The 23,170-nt window shown below is 38.6% G+C and overlaps 1 protein-coding gene across 1 annotated transcript in view; it reads left to right on the plus strand.

The window, feature by feature from the left end:
• trim71 (tripartite motif containing 71, E3 ubiquitin protein ligase) overlaps positions 1 to 23,170 on the plus strand; it is a 60,897-nt gene that overhangs the window by 17,525 nt on the left and 20,202 nt on the right. The window contains exon 2 of the mRNA XM_057827963.1: positions 16,009 to 16,176. Within this exon, the coding sequence (XP_057683946.1) occupies positions 16,009 to 16,176 (168 nt within the window). The remainder of the gene's footprint in view (positions 1 to 16,008; positions 16,177 to 23,170) is intronic.

A 23,170-nucleotide genomic window follows, 5' to 3' on the forward strand; every position in this document is an offset into this window, starting at 1 on the left:
TGTGTCACGTACTGAATTAACAATATTTGCAGCATTATCTGTAGTCAATGGTATGGATTGATTTGGCCTTCTTAACTTCATTCAGTCATGGCGGTTTATAATTCATCGATGTAGTATTATATGGACTACGTGTCCCATAATCACTCCGGGCTCACGTAGCCAATGGCATGGGACGTAGCACATCTAGTTTGCTATTTCATGATATGTCGTGTGTGCACGCATTAAAAAAGTTGGGGAAAGGCCACAGAAGTCACGTTTGCTCATTATTGCACAACACCAGCATATGACAATCGACTCTCATAAACAGGACGAGTTTGAAGCACAGCGCTCTCAAGTTGTCTCTCAATGTTCATCTTGTCGGTTGTCAAAGCGAGGTTGTTCGTAGCAGCCAAGTCTGTAACAATGTTTTGGCGGACTTCGTTGTAAATATCCGGTGTTGTGCCGAAAAATAGCCGCCCTGCGTGAAATGTCACCCCTGATGTGAGCGCCCACACGTCAACAACACCGGCACGCTGGAGATGGTCCGCAGTCAATCCGGAGCACTGACGCGGCCGGTATACGTTGTACAATAGGATATAATAGGAACGAGTGGCTTCGGACCTGGAACGAAGATGCATTTTGCGCAGTTGGTAACAAGGTATTCGGACTTTTAACAGCACGTCTGCAGCATGCACGTGCACGCAAGGCGATAAATTGCAGCGGAAAAATTACCGCCTTCATTTTTATTTATCGTGCGATAAATGGAATTATTGCATATTGTGACAGGCTTACAGTACAGTACATACAGTAGGGAATTTCAGACATAGAGACAAAGAACCTAGCAAATGCACGAAATTCGAGAGTACAAAGTGTCGACTGGCGCACAGCAAGTTAATACAGTGCCCTCCATAATTATTGGCACCCCTGGAAAAGATGTGTTTAGCTTCTAATATATATATATATTTATATATACAGTGGTACCTCTACATACGAAGTTAATCCGTTCCAGGACCTTGTTTGTAAGTCGAAATGGTCGTATGTCGAGCAGGATTTTCCCATAGGAATACATTATAATTCCATTAATTCGTTCCACAGCCCAAAAACCTGCACTAAATCCTTAAAAAAATACTGCTGGTGCTATTACAAATGGCAATTACACGTAGCAAAACAAATAAATTATAAATCAAAATTGGAATAATGTAATAAAAAGAATAATAATAATTCCTGTAATAGTGTAACGAATCGGGTTCTAATAAGGCGGATGTTTTTTTGTGTACCTGAACGCACCGCGGGGCTCACGTGCCAGAGACAGACCGGTGAGCTTGAGTTTCACTTTCACTTTGAATGTTCTCTTGAGAACACCATCAATTGCGGCAGACAGCAGGCGTTTTGTGTTGAATAAGTTGTAAAAGAAATGATGAAAACGTGGCGAAGCTGGCGATTTCTTTGGAGACAATAAGAATTGTCAGCTTAATTTATAAAGACTGGCGAACGATGGTCGGAGGAGGACCGTGGAGATGTATTGTTGAGCCATTTCACGGATGCCCACCCCACGCTCATATTTTTCTGTCATTTGCATCTTCATTTCGAAGGTAAGCATCAACTTTTTCCTTGTTTCACCACCTGTACCAACCTTTTCTGAAACCTGTGTTGATTTGTCACACAAGAAAATCCGCCGTGCATTCGTCTGCGGTGCTGCCATTGTCGTCGTATTTCGAGCATGTCGTCGGATGTAGAAACAAATGGCGAGTCAAATTTTACGTCGGATGTCGAAAAGTTCGTGTGTCGAAGCGATCGTATGTAGAGGTACCACTGTATTTTGTTTTCAAATAATATGGGACCTTAATGGGAAAAAAAGAGAAAAAGCCAACCTTCAATACAAGTGCATTCATTCAGTGGGGGTAAAAAAATCCCACATAAAGAAAACATTATTTGACATCAAATAATGTGTGTCACAATTATTAGCACCCCTGGTGTTAATACTTTGGGCAACCCCCTTTTGCCAACAAAACAAGATGGCCATGGGAGGAGCTTGATTTTGTGTCTGGTGAACCATTTCTGTGTAGATTTGGCCATATGTTTAGGGTCATTGTCTTGCTGAAAGACCCAGTGACGACCCATCTTCAGCTTTCGGGCAGAGGGCACAGATTTTGATTTAAAATGTCCTTGTATTTCAAAGCATTCTTGATGCCATGCACCCTAACAAGGTTCATAGGGCCTTTGGAAGCGAAACAGCCCCACAGCATCACTGACCCACCCCCATACTTCACAGTGGGTATGAGGTGCTTTTCAGCATGCGCATCTTTTGTGGCACGCCAGACCCACTTAGAGTGTTTGTTGCCAAAAAGCTTAATCTTGGTCTCATCTGACCAAAGCACACGGTCCCAGGCTGGTCCCTGGGACCGTGTGTATTTTTGTGTATTGTATTGTTGTGTATTTCTGTGAACGTGTCCAACCCACATCATTTCCGGGATATCTCTACATGCATGAAAGCAATGACGCGAGTGAATCCCGCCTCATCTTAAACGGGAATTTACCGGGATATGTTTGTAAAGGGGGTATAGAGTCAGTGCGAGTATTTATTATTTTTTCTATCTACTTGCACATGGGCGACCAATAACATTGCAGTTTTTTTGTTGTTGCTGACAAACTCCTTCACAGTTAAATCCTCTAGTTGGCCTTATTCTAACAAGTTGGTTTGCCAAGGGGACAAAAGGTGGAGGTGGGTGATATGTGGACTCTGTGGAGTGGGTTATAATTAGCATAGCGCAAAAACTTGACAGCACTTGTGAACAACGACTAAAAGGACAAGATGGCTAGGTTCATACTGCAGGTGTTAATGCACAAATCCAATTTTTTCGCGTGTTTCCGACTCGAGTCAGGCATTAACTTGACGGTCTCAACGGGACAGGCCGCATAAAAGTTGACCTTTTCCAATCCGATCTAGGTCACTTTCGTATGTTACTCGGGGCTCGACACAAGGGATAAGATGGCCGAATACAAAAGTCGTTGCCTTTGAGCTGAAAGCCAACGCATGGGGTGCGATGCCACTACAGTGGCGACAACACGCACCGCCCTCTGTCCATGCGTCATGATTTTCTATGAATTTGAAGGGCGTTTTAAAATTCCCAGCCTTTTCTGAGCGCCAACAACTTCCCATAATCCTGCTTTTTTATTTACAGTATGTCCAGGAAATCATGCCGAGAGCTATAAATTACGTGCTGGTCGCACACTGCTAAAATAATATGCTCCTCCAAGGCGCGTGGACGTGCATTTCCAGGTTAGCCAGTGTCCTTGCAGGTGATTTGTTGATCAATAAAACCATTTCTGATTCGTTGTAGTGCCAGGTGACAGCGACAGAAATGGGGAAAAAAAATCCCATGTTTACCTAATTTCTAAGCAGTCTACTGGTTGATGTCAAAACTGATAGAATAAAATATAGATTCATATGTTTGTAATTTTATGCATTTATTTTGAAAGTGTTTATCGGCTAAACAGCTAAAATGAGAGGAAAACTTTGCATTTTGATTTACAGTGTATGCCCCTGAATCATCATTTTGTGCCCCTAAAATTTTAAGTTGGGGTTCCACTGTGCTTCTAGGAAAAAAAATGTTAGTCTGGAGGCCTGACAAGTTTTAGATTGATGTAATTCTTGGACTATAAGGCGCCACCCACCAAATTTGACACGAAAACGGCATTTGTTCATAGATAAGCTGCACTGGACTACAAGCCACAGCTGTCCTCGCTGTATTATGGGATATTTACGCCAAAAGATATTAACCGGTAAGACTGTATTTGGCATCATAAGACCAAATGAACCATCATGAAGCTTTGAACCAATTGGCTGCAAAGCTTCAGTGCTTCAAGAAGCTTCATTTGGCCATCACTACGACAGTCAACCTCTGCCGCCACCTGCTGTAAACTGTTGTTGTCCAACATACCTCCTAGCATGCATTGCAGCGTTACAGATGTAAATAACAATCAAAATTCATGTTCCGTGGTTATCATTTCTACAGTTACTGTTTCCATTGTTTCATTAATTGCTAGTTATGGTATTTGGTAACACTTTATTTGACAGTGGCACCACAAGACTGTGATAAGACAATCATAATTATGACATGACACTGCCATGAGCATTAGTGAATGCTTATGACAGATAGAGGTGTGCAAAATTTCCGATTCTTAGATTATTCGCGATTCGGCTGTGGAAGATTCGAGAACGATTCACAAACATCCAAATTCCGATTATTGAAATATGCCAAGTAAAGCGGAAGTACAACACACTCAGCGCGCCGCGCGGACTTCGGGACGGAACGGAGCGGGAGTAGCTAAACATTGTTTCTCATTAACCGGCCCCTCGGGTAATGCCAACGCTCAACTCACGGCTCTAGCTCAACTCATGCCACGAGATAAAAAAACACAACAACATACCTGACTGCTGCCGAAAAGCTGCTACAAGTGCAGCTAAGCTACATAATGTTACGGTAGATATCATTTATATAGGACTAGATGGATTATAGACTCGGTAGCGGTAGCAGCACATCTGCAAAAAGCTAGATGCGGGCGTTAGTAAACGGCCGCCATCTTAAAGCAGTAAACTTCCCTGCAATGCTATTGTAGCGAACCTTCCAAGCAAACCTAATTAACTTTTTATCTAAAATACTCCTAAATCGGTAAAATATTGACTTGAATCTATCTTTAAAATAGTTTTAAAACTTTCACATGTCAAAAGTAGACAAAAGGGAAATTATGGAATAACGGGAGCAATTTTAACAACTTTAACGGTTGATTCACAACATTAAATTAATTGAATGTAGTTTAAAGCTGCTGATACAGAATGGGGACTGGAGTTTTTTTATTTAATGTTATTTTTGTATATTTGTTTACTGCTATATGTTAACTTGATACTGAAATAGTAGTTTGGTTTAGCCTGAGAGTATTTTTGAACAATTTTGGAACTAATTTACAAAACTTTATTTTATATAAAAAAAAAAAAAAAGGAGGAGGGTGCATCAATAATCGTTTTATAATCGAATCGGAGCCTCTGAATCGTAATCGTAATCGAATCGTTAGGTGCCCAAAGATTCCCAGCTCTAATGACAGATGTCATTTTGTATCATCCGGCAAATTATCTCACTTTTGAAAAGATGTAAAATATCCGGCGCTGGACATAAATGGAGTTAATGACATAATTTGCCGGATGACACTTCATGACATCTGTCATATTCATTGATTAATGCCCATGATAGTCTCTTCTTTTTATCCTTTCGGTTTGTCATGCCATAATTATGCGGTTTTACGGCAGTCTTATGACGCCACTGTCAAATAAAGTGTTACCTATTAACCCAATAAATCCACAAATAAGCAGCGGGTTATAGTTTGAAAATTACGGTAAATTGTTTTAAGTGTTTAGAAGGTGTGTCTGAATAAGCTGACATCACCCATCCCCAAAATCACACAAACAGGTTCGGTGCTAATGCTCACTCAGCTATATTATGTCGTTACCTGCTTTATGTCAAGCCATTTCCGACTGCAGTCACATACCTTACTTAGTCTGACAAGCCACCATGCACCTGCTATGCGCAAGAGTTCATAATGTAGCTGCTTTGACTAAATATCCTTTCTCTCATCCTACTTCACCCTCTTGTTCGTTCAAATCCACAACACACTTGCCTGCCTTCTCTATTCATAAATCTCCTGCAATCCTCAGCCACGCCCCCTTTTCACTTCCTCTCACTATTTTGTTCCTCTCCCTACTGTATGTACTGTAACACGTGCTGCTCGGTCACGTGCTTGCTTGCTAAGGAGGTCAGCTGATGACGGTTTGTTTTCCTTCTCTGCTCGGAGGCCCCTCCAATCAGATGGTCGCCTCGGAGCCACCGCCCTCTACCCCGCCAAACCCCCAGCCTCTTGTATCTGGCAGTTTCAAAACATCGAAAGGCGTATCCGTATTTGCGTTGTCGATGGCAGACCGCCAACGGGAGGTTGCCACAAGAGGCTCGTGGTCCCGGCTGGGAAGGCGATAGGAATGAGGGGGAAGAAAGGGAAAGAAGGAAGGGGGGGGGGGACTGTGAGGGCGGGTGGAAAGAGACTGAGTAGGGTCTGGTTCGTTTCAACTTGATTACTCAATACATTGTTTACTTCACTATGTTAGGTCATTGACAATACACTATACTCTCCCAATAAATCCAAAACACCTGATCCTTTTCTGATGTTTTATGGACTGTATATAGGTTTTAAACTTCTAATAGTACAGATAAAATGTTCACTCTCCTTTCATCATTGCTCCTCAGTGTTCTAAATACCGTAATTTCCCGACTATAACGCGCACTCCCCCCCCCCCCAAAATCAACTTGTAAAATCATGGTGCGCATTATAAATGGGTACAGGGATGAAGACAAGAATATAAATAAATATATACTGTGTATATATATATATATATATATGGCGGAAAACACAGACAAGACTGAAAAAGCAGTTTCTGCTCTTGCACTCTTTAAAAGAAACTGCTGTATTTTAAGCTAAAACTGTTGTGTTTGATAGAACAATATGTCTATATGCTGCCATAGCAGATTCATGGCACATTAAGCCCCCGAACTATGTTTAATTTGTCCGTTTTACCCTGAAAACCCCCGTTTACAGACGTCACGCAACTGCATTTGTTTCAACCCACCCATAAAACAAAGGTAATTAATTATATTTATTATTCAAAATGTCTTGTTTTTAGCTTAGAATCATTCATTGATGTCTCATATTTCGTTTAAAAAAAAAAAAAAAACGACTTTAAAATATTATTTACTCAAATATTTTAAACTTTTAAACAAATTATGTCACAATGAAAAAAAATGGCGTCTGTAAAAAAGTCACGGATATCTACCTCATAACTATCGCTTAATTGTATTTTTTTTGTTACTGTCGCATTTTCTCCGATATGTTAGATGATAAATAATTGATTATACATGGGCGATATGACGATATATAACCGTCTCACGATCTCAAGTGCTGAAGGTACATATTTTTTAGGACATCGTTATACCGCGTTTTATTAACTTACTATAAAAACTTTAAAAGTTTACTAGTTTCTTTTGTTATTGACCTTAAGTATTTGATTATGTCATGAGTGTTACTATTGATATTTGTTTAATATATTGTAATTTTGCACAGTGCATTTCCGGTTTGTTGAAAATACTCTCTTTTTTGAGTAATTTAATGTTTACTACTATACAGCTGCTATATTTTTTTGTATTTGCACTGAATCAAACTCAGATTGGCTGCGTTGGTTGGCAAAAGCACATTTAAAAGTTTACTAGTTTTCTTGCATTGTGTTATTCACTCATATTCATAGTATTGAGTTTTTAATAATATCTTTCAAAATATCTTACTCAATGTTTTATTTTAAGTGTTTTAAAAACATCGTGATGATATCGAAACCGTGATATTGTCTTGGGAATACCGTGATATATATTTTTTCCCATATCGCCCAACCCTATAATTGATCCAAACAAAAAAAGTTGAAAAAAAAAAAAAACTTTTAAAAGGGTAAGTACAGTATATGGAAAAAGAAAATCTCGACCACTCCTTGATGTCTGCGATTTCTGCATCGCGACCCTTGTTATATTACCATGTTTCACCCATAAAATCCTCCAAAAATCCAGCTGTGGCCATTCACAGCTATGTCTTGACACTCAGTGATACATGCTACATGGAGTTTTTGGTTCGAAACAAAGTAGGTACGCGTTAATATCTCGTTAAAGTCTGTAATTCTGTTCTCGCGTGCTCTCACCTCCAGATAGGATTTTGCTGTTTAAAAAATATTTTTTTCTAAAAAATGCCCTCCTGCTCAAAATGTTTCTTCCCCCAGAAAATTGAGATTTTAAGCTTTCCAATGATGTATCACACATGCATATCGGACAATTTTGAAAGTTGGCTAAAATGGGGGTCTCAGAGCGGAACTTCAAGTCACCTGAGTGTTTTCCGCCATATATATATATACATATACATATATACATATATATATATATATATACGTATATATATAAATTTATATAAAGACCGATTTGTTTGTTTTTATTGACACGACCATGTTGTGTTGGAGAAACTTATGCGGCGATCTGTTGCCGACCATTACGGTACGTGACGTCACCATTTAATTTCGGTCATGGCGAGCTAGGGAAGGAGGCGGAGTATCAAACAACGGAGCTAATCCGCGTTGCTTTATTGACATTTAAGCTGCAACAAAATACGGGAGCAATGTCTGTCTCACATGCAACCCGCGGAATATAACTATCTTTCCGGCTGTTCCCTCAACAAAATACCTCCCCCCCGGGAACTATACAATGTGCTAACATAAGTTCCGCCGGTGAATTCTGTTAGAACTCGTTACACGGTAATACTTCACTCTGATTGGTCGAATGATTTTCACTCTTCATAAAGCACATAATTTAGTTTCTTGAACTCATTTGAGTCAACGTTTATTGCAGCTCCGCAACTCGGACCGTAACAAATGTAACTCGGGCTGCAGCTATCGAATATTTCAGTAATCGAGTATTCGACTGAAAATTCTATCGGTTAATTGAGGAATCGGATAGAACATATATTTTTTAATGTAAAGAGCAATTATAAATATACAAGAAAAAACAAGAAATTTCACCTAATATTGAACCATTTTCAGACAATGTTTTTATTTTCGATGTACATTTTTGAAAACAGCTAACAATTGCATCTCAGATGTGACTAGAAAAAGGAAAAAGAAAACAAATTCATGGCTGTCACTCAAAAAGCTTCTAGATCTTATAAAAAGAAATCTTATTTCCTACCTAAAAATGTCATTATGCCTTATAACACACATCACTTAAAAGTTGAGTTTTTCCCCATGTGTGTCAACTGAATTTCCATTTGTGTCAAGCTATTTTTAATTTCTAGTTAATCAAGTTTTAAGTTAGTCTAAATTGTAAGTAGGGCTGCAACTAGCGATTATTTTAGTCAATTAATCGATTAACTAGTTACTTCGAATAATTGAGTAATCGGATAGGGAACATGAAAAATTCAAATACCTGTGCTGAGCCTCGAATGGTATTAAAAAAAAAAAAAAAAAAAAAAAAAAGGATCTACTGTATGTACAACAAAACTTACATAGGAAAAGTCCACTAGCCTAAATGCTATAACTCTAACTTTTTTTTTAAATTAAACAATGCTTGTAATTCCCTCTCGAGTCGAAATGACGAACCAAGCTGTTTCTCTTTTACGGGCTTTAATCACAGAACTTGATTTGCCTTGACAATGCCTTGAATTGTCTTGACAATGCGGTGACAATGCCGTGAGAACTGAACAATACAGATAAAAATATACATAAAGTCAGTTCAGACAAATATTTACATTAAGTCAAATTATATTCACACAAAAACATAAGACATCATGAATACATAACTACACTAACAGAAACTAAGTCAATTAACGTAAACTAACAAATAACACAAACTAAATTACCTCATTGGCCGCTTACTCCAGAGGAAATTAATTCAGCTTCAATTCTTCGATGCACTATGCACTTAAGATGTTTCCTTGTTGATCTTTATCAGAGGTACTGAAAAGTCGTCTGTACTCTAATAGTGTTCATCAGATAATAAGCCGATGTAACGCTTAATAGTGCCCCTGTCAACTCGCGACAGTGAACTTTAGTTCCCACCCCATATCAAAGAAACTAGATACTTAACATTACACTCCCAGATCAAAGAGTCAATTATTTATTTCTTTATTCTGCCTTAATGGCAGCTACAATGCTCTTAACATTTGTTCAGATGCATATTCCAGCAAAAAAACAACAACTGCTAAATAAATCTATAAATTAAATTACGAATGCATTGAAAAAAACATTAGCTCAAACAAAAACTTGGCTTATGTTTAACATGGAGCAGCTGGATTCAGCTATGTGAAATGAGGCAGACTAGAGGGCAGTGTATCCATCCAAATCACCAAATTCAAACACTTTCAAAATAAACCTTTACAATGCCACTTTAATTAAAAGAATATTCGAAGCAGCAAAATTTAATTCGAATCTTTTTTTCTAATCGAATACTTGAGTTAATCGATTAATTGTTGCAGCACTAAATGTAACACAAAACAGACTTTCTATGTCCGTCAACTGTATCTGTCCCTCGGGAAACTCAAATCCAAATAACAATAGTTCGTCTTGTTAGTCTACAGTAGGGCTGCAGCTATCGAGTATTTTAGTAATCGACTGAAAATTCTATCGATTAATAGAATAATCGGATAAAACATATATTTTTAGGTGAAGAGTAATTATAAATATACATGGGAAAACAAGACATTTCATCTAATATTGAACCATTTTCAGTCAGTCTTTATTTTCGATGTACATTGTTAAAAAAACAGCCAACAATTGCATCTCAGATGTAACTACAATATAAAAAAAAACTAATTCACTGCTTTCACTAAAAAAACTTTTTTAGATCTTATTTAAAAAAAAAAAAAAATATATATATATATATATATATATATATATATATATATATATATATATTTCTTACCTAAAAATGCCATTACGCTTGATAACACACATCACTTAAAAGTTAGGATTTTTCCCCACGTGTTTCAATTGAATTTCTATTTGTTTCAAGCCATTTTTAAGTTCTAGTTAAGTTTTAAGTTAGTCTAAACTGTAAGTCCTGATAGGATTTTGAGTTTATGCAGTGTTCAAACTAAATGTATGATACAGGCTGTATTGGAGCACATTAGGGACCAGTGCTAATTGGTGTTTTATCCAGCAATGACTACTGAGCTAAAATTAATAGTTAGCATTATTACGTTTATGTTTTACACCCTAATCACTCCACAACGCTATGTTATGTTAAAGCCTGTATGTAAGACACGTTAGCCACGCATCGACAGTGGTCATAATTAATAGAAAACTAGCCCTCCGCAGGGCTAACGTTACGTGAGCTACTGGGCAAGTGACAGTAACGTTAATCTTATTTATTAGCGCTCTTTATTAGCGCTTAGCGCTCTACTGCTTTAAGATGGCGGCCGTTTACTAACGCCGCTGACTCTATCATTTCGCATCTAGTTCAACATACATGTGATCTCTATGAGACGCATCAGACGCTACCTGCTACCAACGTAGCACCATGCGAGCTAGTTTTTAGCAACATCGGCGTCGTTTGTAGCGGCTGTCGGCTGCAGTAAGTTTTTTTTTTTTTTTTCTTCTTCCTCTACGCACGTGACATCAGCGCGTTGTCCCGCATTAAAAGTAGTCCGAGCAAAACGTGATGCTTACAGCTGTCAAAATAAACGATTACTCGAGGTGAATAAAATTACTCGGCTCAGTTTTTAAATTCGAGTTGCTCAAGTATTCGTTTCAGCTCTAGTCTACAGCGATGCGCGCTTTCGGTTTTCCGACTTCTAGCCTCACTTTTATTTTACCGTATCAATCCATGGAAGAAACATTTATTCATCATGATGAAACGAGCAAGTTATACAGCAGCCTTTAAAAGAAAAGCCACATCTGTTTTGTTTTCTCCTGGATTCTGGTAAGTTGGAGAAGTTGTCAAATTATATTATTAAGTACATATTGTCAGTTTACTGTAATGGTTTGAACTACCAATGTGCTATGCTTGTGCTGTGTTTCACCAGTCAGTAAAATGACATTTCTGTATCTGTACAGGAGCTCTGTTTTCTTGTATTCTTCTATTCATTGGTGCTAAAATTAGGGTGCGCGTTATAAACGGGTACAATAATTTTCCCTAGATTTTACAAGTAAATTTGGGGTGCGCGTTATACACGGGTGCGCCTTATATTCGGGAAATTTCGGTAAGTGAAAAATATAACAAAAGTACCAATTAGATTTGCTGAAATCATGAGCACGTGCAACAGTTTGTTTGTTGTTCTTTTTGCAGTCTAGACAGGTATAATGAACCAATTTCAAACTCTGCATATTGTAATTTTATATTGTTTTAGGCCTTGTGTATGCTTCAATTGAAATTCTTAAACCAACAGTCATTTTTTAATTTTGTACAAGTTCTTGATATCTATGAATTTGCCAGAAGTAGCTGTCTGCCTACAGGCATTTTCCCCCTCATAAAAGACAGACTTGGATCTGCAGGTTTGGTTTAGAACAGGAAGTTCTTGTGTTTGTCTCGAGCTGCCAACTCCATTTGACGTGATGAGCCTGTAGGAATGTCACTTTGTGACACGTCTGTGTGCGCCCACTCCTAAACTTTGTGTTCTGCCCCTTGACACGTTGAAAAAGCCCCTAGCACTGCCATTTGCAAAATTCCTCAGTTTAAAAAAATAATAATTAAACTGATGTGCAAATGGTTTTATTGTAGTTTCACAAGTGTCCTTTGAAGAATTAAAGTTTATTAGAAGTGAACTGTGTTAAATAGATGTAAAGTTGATTTTAAGGAAGCAAATTTTGATCAAATAATAAAAAAGGGTGTGATCTTAGTTATTACTAAAATGCTTTTTTCGTGGATGTGCACTGTTTTCAAATTAATCTTTTATCATTTTATTTTTTAGTAAAAAAAAAAAAGTTATTTACATGAATACATTACAACACGATTCAAACATTTTTACACAACTACGCTGTAAGCTTTTGAATAAATTCCAACATATTTCATTTTTAGCAGTTTTTGTTTAATTTTTTATATGCTGTGAAAATATTTCCAGCTTTCTGGTCTGCCAAGAACCTTTCTATTCAAGAGATTCATTGGAGAACGGTTGTAAAATATCTTTTACAAAAGGTAAAGGGCCTTGCTATCTGTTTCAAAAAATGCTTTAGTTCTTTTCAAGTGGGCTTCTTGAAGAGCAGGCCCAGTTTTTTTCTGGCAGCGTTGTGTGACATTACTAGGCCCTGTCCCCTCCCCCCACTCCATTTGGAGGAATTTTATTGGCTGCTTGGGTTCGTGCCCTCTTCCCTAGTTCCCAGTGCCTGGAGGGAAGGAGGGGGAGGTCGACGACATTATTCACTATAGTATTATACATCACATAGGATGTATACAGTATAAAATGTATCATTGCACAATTTCCCTGCTTTTCCTAACCTTACCAGAGAAATTAACAAAACTGCCATCTATGAAGCAGAATTTTATAGAACGGATAAAATGAATTTGATGAAAATCTTGCTTATATTTTGACGGCTGTTAAATTTTCATTTGAATGTTCCAATTCTGCTTCTGTTGACGTTCTCGGGATACAACCTCAAAATACCAGAAAAGCATAATCTATTCATAAATAATTGCTATGGCCTTCTCAACGGAGACTTAGGCCGAATAGAAGAGGAAAAATGGTGACACATTATTGAACTGTCACCTAGCCTTTTCAGAGGTTTATAACGAAAAGCGGTAAACACGATGGGCGTGTCTGAGTGTAAATTGGTAACGTGAGAGATTAATGGGAAGAGAGGGAGCGAGCGTAACATCCGGTGCACTAATGAAATCCTATAACTCACGACCTACCAGCCCCCGTCCTCCCTTATGTGCTGAGGCCTGGTGCCGAGTGTGAAAGAGCGTGAGGTGGTGGCATGTTGCTGCCACCCCCCACCCTCGTATCACACAGCAGGAAAAACACCAAGCAAAGAGAGAATGAATTCGTTTCACATTGTGTTAATGTCACTGATACACACAATAGTTCTGTTTTCAAGACATTTTTTTTTTTTTAAATTGGGCCCAGCTCATACCGTGTGTGTAGTTACTTGTCCCATAAATAGATTGCTAAATCTTAGCGGATTAAAAGTTGCTTTTAATAAATGTTCGGAAAGCTGCAGAAAAGGACCAAGACCCTCACATGATGCCTTGTGGGAATAGGCAACGTGTGTCAATAATATTGAACGGATTTCTAAGAGGTTCAGTGTGTTATGTAATCTGAAATCTTGCAATTATGAAGGCGCTCTTCTCCTGTTGGGTCATTGAATTGTTGACCATAAGAAAACAAATATAAAGTCCTGCAAAATTAATGATGAGCAAAAAATTGATGACATATTGCAAGGCCCCCAATTTTTGAGCATTTGTGCGGTTAATTCAAATTATTCATGAAGCCAACATTTCGAGTAATCAAGGCTTTTTTTTTTTTTTAAACATTAAGACTTTCAACAATCAAGTCCCCGCATTTCCGATTTTGTGAAATATCTGTGAAATATTTTAGTAATCGGGAATTCAACTGAAAATTCTATGGATTAATAGAGTAATCTGAAAACGTTTTTTTTTTTTTTTTAGGTAAAGAGTAATTATAAATATACATGAAGAAAAAACAAAACATTTCACCTAATACTGAACCATTTTCAGACTATCAATGTCTTTATTTTAGATTTGCATTGTTGAAAACAGCCAATTATTCCATCTCAGATGTGACTAGAAACAAAAAAAACAAATTCACAGCTTTCAGTCAAAAAACTTCTAGATGTTATTTTAAAAAAATTGTATTTCTTACCTAAAATGTCGTTACGCTTGATAACCAGTGTTGTTAATAACGGCGTTAGAATATAACTGCGATACTAACGGCGTTTAGTTTTTTCAGTACTGAGTAATTAATTACTTTTCTCATCTTGACAACTCTGTTACCGTTACTGAGGCGGGAAAGGCGCGCGTTACTATGCGTTACTATGTTGGTTGAATGACGCGAGAAAAGTGAGAGAGATGGACTCATGGAGACGAGAGAGCAGAGCAGGAGTGGGGAGGCTGTTGCAAACGCGATGCTAGGCGGCTCCAATAATCCCTGACTGTAGCCGATAGCCTACAAACTACGCCCACATGATGCCTCTGTAGATATCACATATACTGTATATAGAACTAGATGTAAATGACATACACGGCAGCATTAGCAACATGTAAAAGTCGCACCTGAGTATAAGTCGCAACAGCCCAAAAATGCGCAATGAAGACGAAAAAAAAACATAGGTTGCACCGGAGTATGTCGCATTTTAGGTGGAAATTTACGTGATAAAATCCAACAGATAGAACAGATATGTCATCTTGAAAGGCAATTTAAAAAGAAAATACAATACAGAACAACATGCTGAATAAGTGTACATAATGATAATGTTAAAGGATGCATGAACAACAAACGGCTTAATATAGTATCTCTAAAGAGTCCATATATAATTGCAACACATTCTAATTAGAAATGACTAATTATTATAGGAGAGATTAGGAAAGAGGAACTTTTTGTGTGACTTAGCAGGAAAAAAGTGGGTTTTAGAAGAAACTATGGAACAATAAGAGGGTAGAAGGTCTGATAAGAGTGTGTGTGTGAGTGTCTCATTAGATTATGCCGCCCCTTTGGAGAATGGTTGTTATTGATGGATTGATTGCAAGACCCTCCCCATCCACTTGGGGCTCTTGCTATTGGAATCCATTGATCTTGCGTCTCTTTGGGATATGACGGTCAGCGCATACTTAATTAGCCTTTCATTACGACCAATCAGCTCTCAGACCCAACATTTAAGCGCACCGTAGGTTTTGGAAACAAAGGTCAAATGTTCTGTCAAGGGACACAGACACTTTACTGTCAAACGTGACTTTTGCTTCTTTGGCTCTATGATGGAATAAAAACAATATGTGCAACCTACATGTTAAGAATGCTTATTGATCAAGTTTTGATTGCCTTTACTAGTCCATCTGCTGTTTCACCAAAAGATTTTTATGGCCTTGCAGGTCACTCATGCATATGGATGACTTTTTTTGGTCATTCAGCCTTTTCTCATTGATTAAGTGTATTTTGGCCGATCTATTTGTAGTGTGCATGAATTGCATGTGTACATTAAGCTACATTGTATTATATTGAATTTACATAATAGCTGTTGTTTTATATACCGGTACTTCCACCAAAATGAAATTGCTTGGAATGGTCGCGGGGGAGCAATGGTCCTACAGTATCCCAGCTCTATGGGGCAACAGGCATGCACAAACTAGTCATCAGCCTTAGCATGTATCTCATTTCCTCACATCACCATTGACTTGATTATGTAGTTCTATGCACACGACAAATGTTACAATCCCTCATCTCTTGTTTTCACAGGTTTTCTTGTTCTTTTGCGAAAGCTGCTCCGTGCCCATCTGCAGGGAGTGCAGCATGAGCCGTCACGTGGGCCACACTTTTGTTTACCTCCAAGATGCCGTGCAGGACTGCAGATCTGTCACCATCCAGCTGCTAGCTGATGCACAGAAGGGAAGACAGGCCGTGCAGGTAAGGTGGAGGAACCGAAGCAACATTTCCATACCTGTCAACCCGAGGACGTTGGCAATCTTACAAATAGTGACGTATGCCCTTACAAAATGGTGACTAATCTTACAACGTCAGTGTTGTCACAGATTACTTGAAAAAGTAATTTAATTACTGATTACGCCCCCGAAAAGTATTCTAGTTACTTTACTGATTACTTCAATATCAAAGTAAGTTACTTTAAAAGTAATCTGTCAGTTACTTTTTACCCATTTTTCTCCCTTTGCCGCCTCAACATAAGAATGACAACAGAAAAATGTCATCAAATGTAATTGACTTTCCGATGATTGAATTTAAAGGGGAATATCAGAATTTCGCGCTAGCTTAGCCACTCCGGAGCCCTGAAACTAACAAATATCTGACAAACTGCTTGGAATTTGTTGAAATCAACTCCACTGACCAATTAAACCCCGCTAACTCTTAAGATTAAGCCTAATGTCAAAACTTCTGAATTTCGGCTTATGGTTAAGAGCATATCAGTGCAATTGTAAAACAATGCAAACTGACTGCACAAAATTGCAAAGGTGGTGGCGGGCGCGAATGCGTGCCCACAACCCGGAAGTACTCCTCTCAATACACACACACGGTCAATTTGGCCACAAAACGTGGCGGCAACTAAGCACTTTACACTCAATCGGACTTACAACACATCCCACAGATGCTAAACGAACACATCACCTTACGGCATAAATGTGCAACACGCATATCATGTAAACAAAGCTTGCCAACTTGGAGCGATGACTGCCTGTCGTTCCTACAACAAAGCTACGAAACGGCCGCGCATGTAGGAAGTCCAACCTTTTGCTGATACCCTCCAGAATGAAGGAAAATACTCACCATCATTCATGGATATCCACAGATCAACATTCCCTCGCAACGTGTCAACATTCGGCTCCAATGTCCACCCGCCTGGCCCACGCCTTCAGTCCCACAACACATGTGACATGAGACTTTTATTTTAGCATTTTCTATTCAAAATGCTGTTCGTACAATAATCTTCATTTTACATACGTTATGAGGCAATTAAAAAATAGTAAAGCAGAGACACTAAGGAAACTAACTTTAATCACATTACTGGTGTAGAAAAATGAACGCGTTAGATTACTCGTTACTGAAAAAAGTAATCAGATTACAGTAACGCGTTACTAACTAATGCGTTACTGACAACACTGTACAACGTTGTATACTGCGTGGAATATGAAACAAAAATAAAACTCAATTTTTAAAATATGAATTTATTTGTAATGTTGTAACACATAACCTGGTGCAATCAAAGAACAATATCTTCAGCTACATCATGTTTACTAAAATTTAACAGTGACTTTTGGCTATTTCTATCATGTCTTGATGGCTGCACTGCATGGCACTTCAGCTCACAATTCAGTTTGACTTGAAGGTAGTTCGTTAGCGTTTCCAATTATAAATTAAAAAGGTCAATTGATAAAATTAACTTACCGATGCAATCTTTGAGTCAGGGAACATTTCTTTTGCTAATTCTGAGAAGTGATCAGCAATAGTTGCAGGCCAGTTGTGTTCGGCAATAAATTGGCAGAATAAAATCTCCACTTTCGTCACTTTTCATTCTGCAGACTTCATCTTTATGACCAGTGTTGTTAATCTTACTTTTAAAAAGTAATTAATTAGTTACAAATTACTTCTCCCAAAAAGTAATTGAGTTAGTAACTCAGTTACCTGAATGTAAGAGCAATTAGTTACTTGGGAAAGTAAGTGGTGTTACCTTTCATGTTTAAAAAAAAAAAAAAAAAAATCATAGTAACCTTTGCTATGTTTGGAAGTCATTTAATGTTGTGAATAGGGCTGCAGCTATCGATTATTTTAGTAGTCGATTAATCGATGAACTAGTTATTCGAATAATCGAGTAATCGGATAAGGAACATGAAAAATTAAAATACCCGAGCTGAGCCTCAAACATTATAAAAAAAAAAAAAAGAATTTATGTACAGCAAAAGTCTGCTAGCTTAAATGCTATAAAACGCCCTTTTTTTTTCTTTTAACAAATGGTTCGGAAACATATTCACACAGAAAATGGCTATATATGCCTGTAAACTAAATTACGAATGCATTAGAGAGCATTAGCTAAAACAAAAACTTAGCTTATGTTGGTCTTAACATGGACCAGCTGGATTCAGCCATGTGAAATGAGGCAGACAAGAGGGCAGTGTAGCCACCCAAATCAATAAAACTCAATCCAAACACTTTAAAAATAAACCATTGAAACCCCACTTTAATTCAACGAATACTCGAGGCACCAAATTTAATTCGAATCTTTTTTTCCTAATCGAATACTCGAGTTAATCGATTAATCGTTGCAGCACTAGTTGTGAATCAAAAGTTGTTAAAATTGCTCCCGTTTTTGCATTAGTTCCCTTCTGTCTACTTTCGACATGTGAAAGTTTTAAAACTTTCATCGTTTAAAGATGGATGCAAGTCAAGATTTTGCCGATTTAGGAGTATTTTAGTTAAAAAGTTACTTGGGTTCTCCAGGAAGGTTCACTACAATAGAGCCTTTCTGAGAAGTCTACTGCTTTAAAATGGCGGCTGTTTACTAACGCCGCTGAGTCTGTCATTTCGCATGTAGTGCTATATGCATGTGATATCTAGGCGTAGATTGTAGGCTGTCGGCTACAGTCAGGAAATATTGGGGCCGCCTACCATCGCGTTTGCTACAGCGTCACAATAAACACTCTTCTCTCTCCGTGTCTCTCGCGTCATTCAACCAATGTAGTAACGCATAGTAAAGCACATTGTCTTGTTGCCAAAACGGTGACAAAATCCGAACAGAGAAAAAAAAAAGTAATGCACGAAAAAACATACAGATTTTGAACGTACGGCGTACACATTTAAAAATCAGTACTCACTTGTACAAATTACGCCGAAACCGTACAACTTGACAGATATGCATTTCCCTTTGGAAATAATGTGTTTCAGAAGCATAAATATTAGGGCTGTCAAACGATTAAAATTTTTAACCGAGTTAATTACAGCTTAAAAATTAATTGATCGTAATTAATCGCAAGTAATCGCAATTCAAACCATCTATAAAATATGTCATATTTTTCCTGTAAATTATATATACTGTAAAATGTTGGAATGGAAAGATAAGACACAAGATGGATATATACATTCAACATACAGTACATAAGGACTGTATTTATTATAACAATAAATCAACAAGATGGCATTAACATTAACATTCTGTTAAAGTGATCCATGGATAGAAAGACTTGTAGTTCTTAAGATAAATGTTAGTACAAGTTATAGAAATTTTATATTAAAACACCTCTTAATATTTTCGTTTTAATAAAATTTGTAAAATTTTCAATCAAAAAAATAAACTAGTAGCCTGCCATTGTTGAGGTCAATAATTTCTTACACAATGCTCATGGGTGCTGAAGCCTATAAAATCAGTCGCACCCAAGCACCAGCAGACGGCGGCAGAACTCCATAAAACACAATTAACAAGTGGGCATTTCACTCTACTGTCATTTAAATCTGTCTGAGCGGGACATGTGCGTTTATTGCGTCAAATATTTTAACGTGATTAATTTAAAAAATGAATTACCGCCCGTTAACGCGATAATTTTGACAGCCCTAATAATTCACAGAATTGTGAAATAACTATTGTTTAGTGCTAAATAAATAATTAAACTCTATTACACTGTGTGTAGCCTCAAAATGTCATATGCCGGCGCCATTGTAAACAGCGGACACTGTAATATACTACCTGACCGCAACCCACCCAAAATGGCTCTGCGTTTCACTTTTGAGTTCATTGGTTGAAAATCCCTGATCCAGTCAATACTTGCCTGACAGCTTTCAAAGCAACAGAGCAGGAGGTGAGTGTCGGGTGTCAAACCAAACACGGGCGTAGGGGAAAACCCTTTACACACAGTCTCATAGTCAGGGGTTACGGCTCGGTCCACTTCATCCCGTTTAAAAAAAACACAAATGTTAAATCTTCAAGAGAATTGCTATGTCATACTCATTGAAGCAGTCAGTTATGCTGCTCTCTCCTGTTGGCACTAATGAAACTGCCTTAATGACATTCAACAATCTGTCAAACCAAATCAAAACGTATCCATCCTTTCGCAAAGAGCAAGCAGAATCTTCCCCTTTCTCTCAGCTTAAAGTGCCTGTGACAGGATGAAAACAAAGTCTTAAATAGCATTATTATGTGAATTAAAATCATATTTTGAGGTGATTCGACTATATACAACAATTTGGCAAAGTGCAGATGACGAGAAATGAGTTTTTTAATCTGCCGTTTAGCCCCGCCTGTCCTTATAGCGCTCTAGCGCGTCCAGCTGGGTGATAACATCGGCAGAGTATATCGGTTGATTTAAGAATTCAGCCCATTGAGGGGGAAGATTTCAGAACGAGGAAAATGCGACAGAGAGCAGCAAAATGTCATCGTTTTAATATTTCTACTCCAATATTTTTACTGGATATTCTTTACATCAAAGTTTTTTTCCCTAATTGCTAAAAAAATGGTATGGTCATCACAAAAAACAGTCTTGTGCTAAATGGAATATGAAAAAAAATGCATTTATTTAGTACGACAGAGCAAAGTTACTGCATAATGGGCAAAATTGTCGAGTTCTTGCACCTCCTGAACGGTATTTTGTGCCACCGGAGTTAGTCTGGCTTTTGTTATTTCCCTGCCCCGGCTTCGGAGACGGAGGAAAGAGCGTAAACAAAACAGGAGGCGTGACAGCTGTGCAATATGCTAACCGAACAGAGCGGCTTTTCCAAGTCTTTTCCTTGCCTTTCGAAAACGAAATATCACACAAAACTACCCAAACCCATGTCACACACCGCGGCAGGGGCTATTGTCTTCACCGATCGGCCAGTCCCCGGCAGCGAGCAAGTTTCGGCTCGTTGTTCTCCTGTGGCCCCGGCAGGCAGGCAGTGCTCGTTGTCTGTGTTCTGCCAAATTTTGCACCCTTATAATATTTTGCTCCCAAAGCTTTTGTGGCGGTGAATAAGCCCTCTTTTACATTCAGTTGGACTCCCAATGTTATCCAAGGATGGTAGATAAACAAACATCATAAACATACAAGTGCAACAAAAAAATAGACACAATAGAGAACCGGAGACGAGAGTGAGGGGCTTCCCGAGCCCAAGCCGAAGATAGTGCTCTCTCGGCGGGCACGCGAAGAGGACCGAGGGGGCTGGAAGTCTGGACACAATCGAGAACCGGAGACGAGAGCGGGGAGCTCCCGGGGCCCAAGCCGAGGCACGCCTTCATCAACCGGCAACCATGGTGTGCGATAAGTCGTCGGCCGAGTGGACTTCTCGGTGGACAGGGAGCATTGTCACCCACAAAATGCAAGCCACCTCCTTCTTAAAACGTTTTGCCTTGATCCCAGTATTTGACATAACATAACACGTAGCTTACTGAATTAGTCATCTGTCCAGTGGTTGCTCCATTGTCACACTTGTTTTGCCCATTCTTCGTAGTGAACAAGATCTTTTAGAAATCCGAAAAGCCTCGCACTACTCTTCCTGGTGTAGCAACAAAAGCCTGCAGCACATTGGTTTGGCGTAATGCAAAAAATAAACAAATTAATCTGCAAAATTGGCTGAATCTGCAGTTCTTCTGCATACGATATTAATGGCTGTATTGTGAATGTGGTTAGTCCGCTGATGTCAAATTCGCCTTCTTCCTCAATCCGAGACCGTGGCCAGAAGTCATCACTTTCGTAGCACGGGATTAAAAAAAACTGAATAAATATTTCGATCGCTTCAACACACATCTAAGCGGTCCATTTCATTCAGGAGCCTAAAATACCGTGTAAATATGAAATAAACATGCTTTTTTATGTTTTAGGCAGCTTAAAGCCAGCACTGATTAGTCGAGTGATTCTGAACCACTGTGTGGATTTAGACATGTGGGATATCGCAAGGGAAATAGTCCAATTTCAATGAATTGGTCCATAAATAATACATCTTTGTTCATTGAGCTATGCCAGAAAGGTTCAGTGACTAGCTGTCATAAATGCTATTCTACTAGATGACAGTACATTTAAACTGTGTTTATGTCATTATTTAAAGTACTTCAGGGCATTTTTGCGCCTTGGTCCAATAAAGTTTGTGAAAGAGGGTAGTGACCAGTCCCCTGGATTTTTCCGCTCGGGTTAGAGGTGTCCAGCTGGTTCTGAAAAGGGGAGGGTCACACGGGGTGAGGTCTGGCGGGGGCAGGGATGAAGGTCACAGGGGGAAGGGGAGTGAGTGGAGGATGGGGGAGGGTAGATGAGGTATTTAAAGGATTTGAGAGAAAGGAAAAATCCTCTCCTCTTTGAAAGAAGTGGAACACTTCGCCCACCTCTTGTTCACATGCCCCTTCGTACACCCCCTAGGTTCATGCCTCACAGACACTCGCTGCTGCTTGTCATTTAGCTAATTATGGAATGCGGAGAGGAGGGCTGCCTTTTTTAGTTTCCGCATTATACAGAGAATATACTGCAGTAGATGTTGTCAAATAATGCAAATGTGCTGATTTTGTTGATTTCGATGTCATTAGCTTTTTTGTTGATGTAACTTGGAAAGTCCTAAAATTGTATTCTTCACTGACACTTAGGGGCCAACTTCACGGAGGTTCTATCAGACGCAAATGTATATAAAAATGATCTCAATCATTTGTGCTACGCTGTCGTTTTTAAAGGGAACCTCAGACTTAAAGACTCATAGGCTCTAATATGCCACAATTGTTCTCTATTACTAAAATACGTTATTAGAAACACAAAATATTGCCAGTCATTTAAAAATCTATAATATTCAGTACATGTTTTAACCTACGGAGGGCACCGTGTTTTATGTGCGCAATGGAGTATCGGGGTGATGACATAGATTGTCACTGTCACTAGAGGAACACTACCGGGTTACTCCAACTCCTTCTACGCGGTGAGACGTCCAACACATGCGCACATCGGTTAAA

The sequence above is a fragment of the Corythoichthys intestinalis genome, chromosome 22 (assembly GCF_030265065.1).
Source record: "Corythoichthys intestinalis isolate RoL2023-P3 chromosome 22, ASM3026506v1, whole genome shotgun sequence".
Lineage (NCBI taxonomy): Eukaryota > Metazoa > Chordata > Actinopteri > Syngnathiformes > Syngnathidae > Corythoichthys > Corythoichthys intestinalis.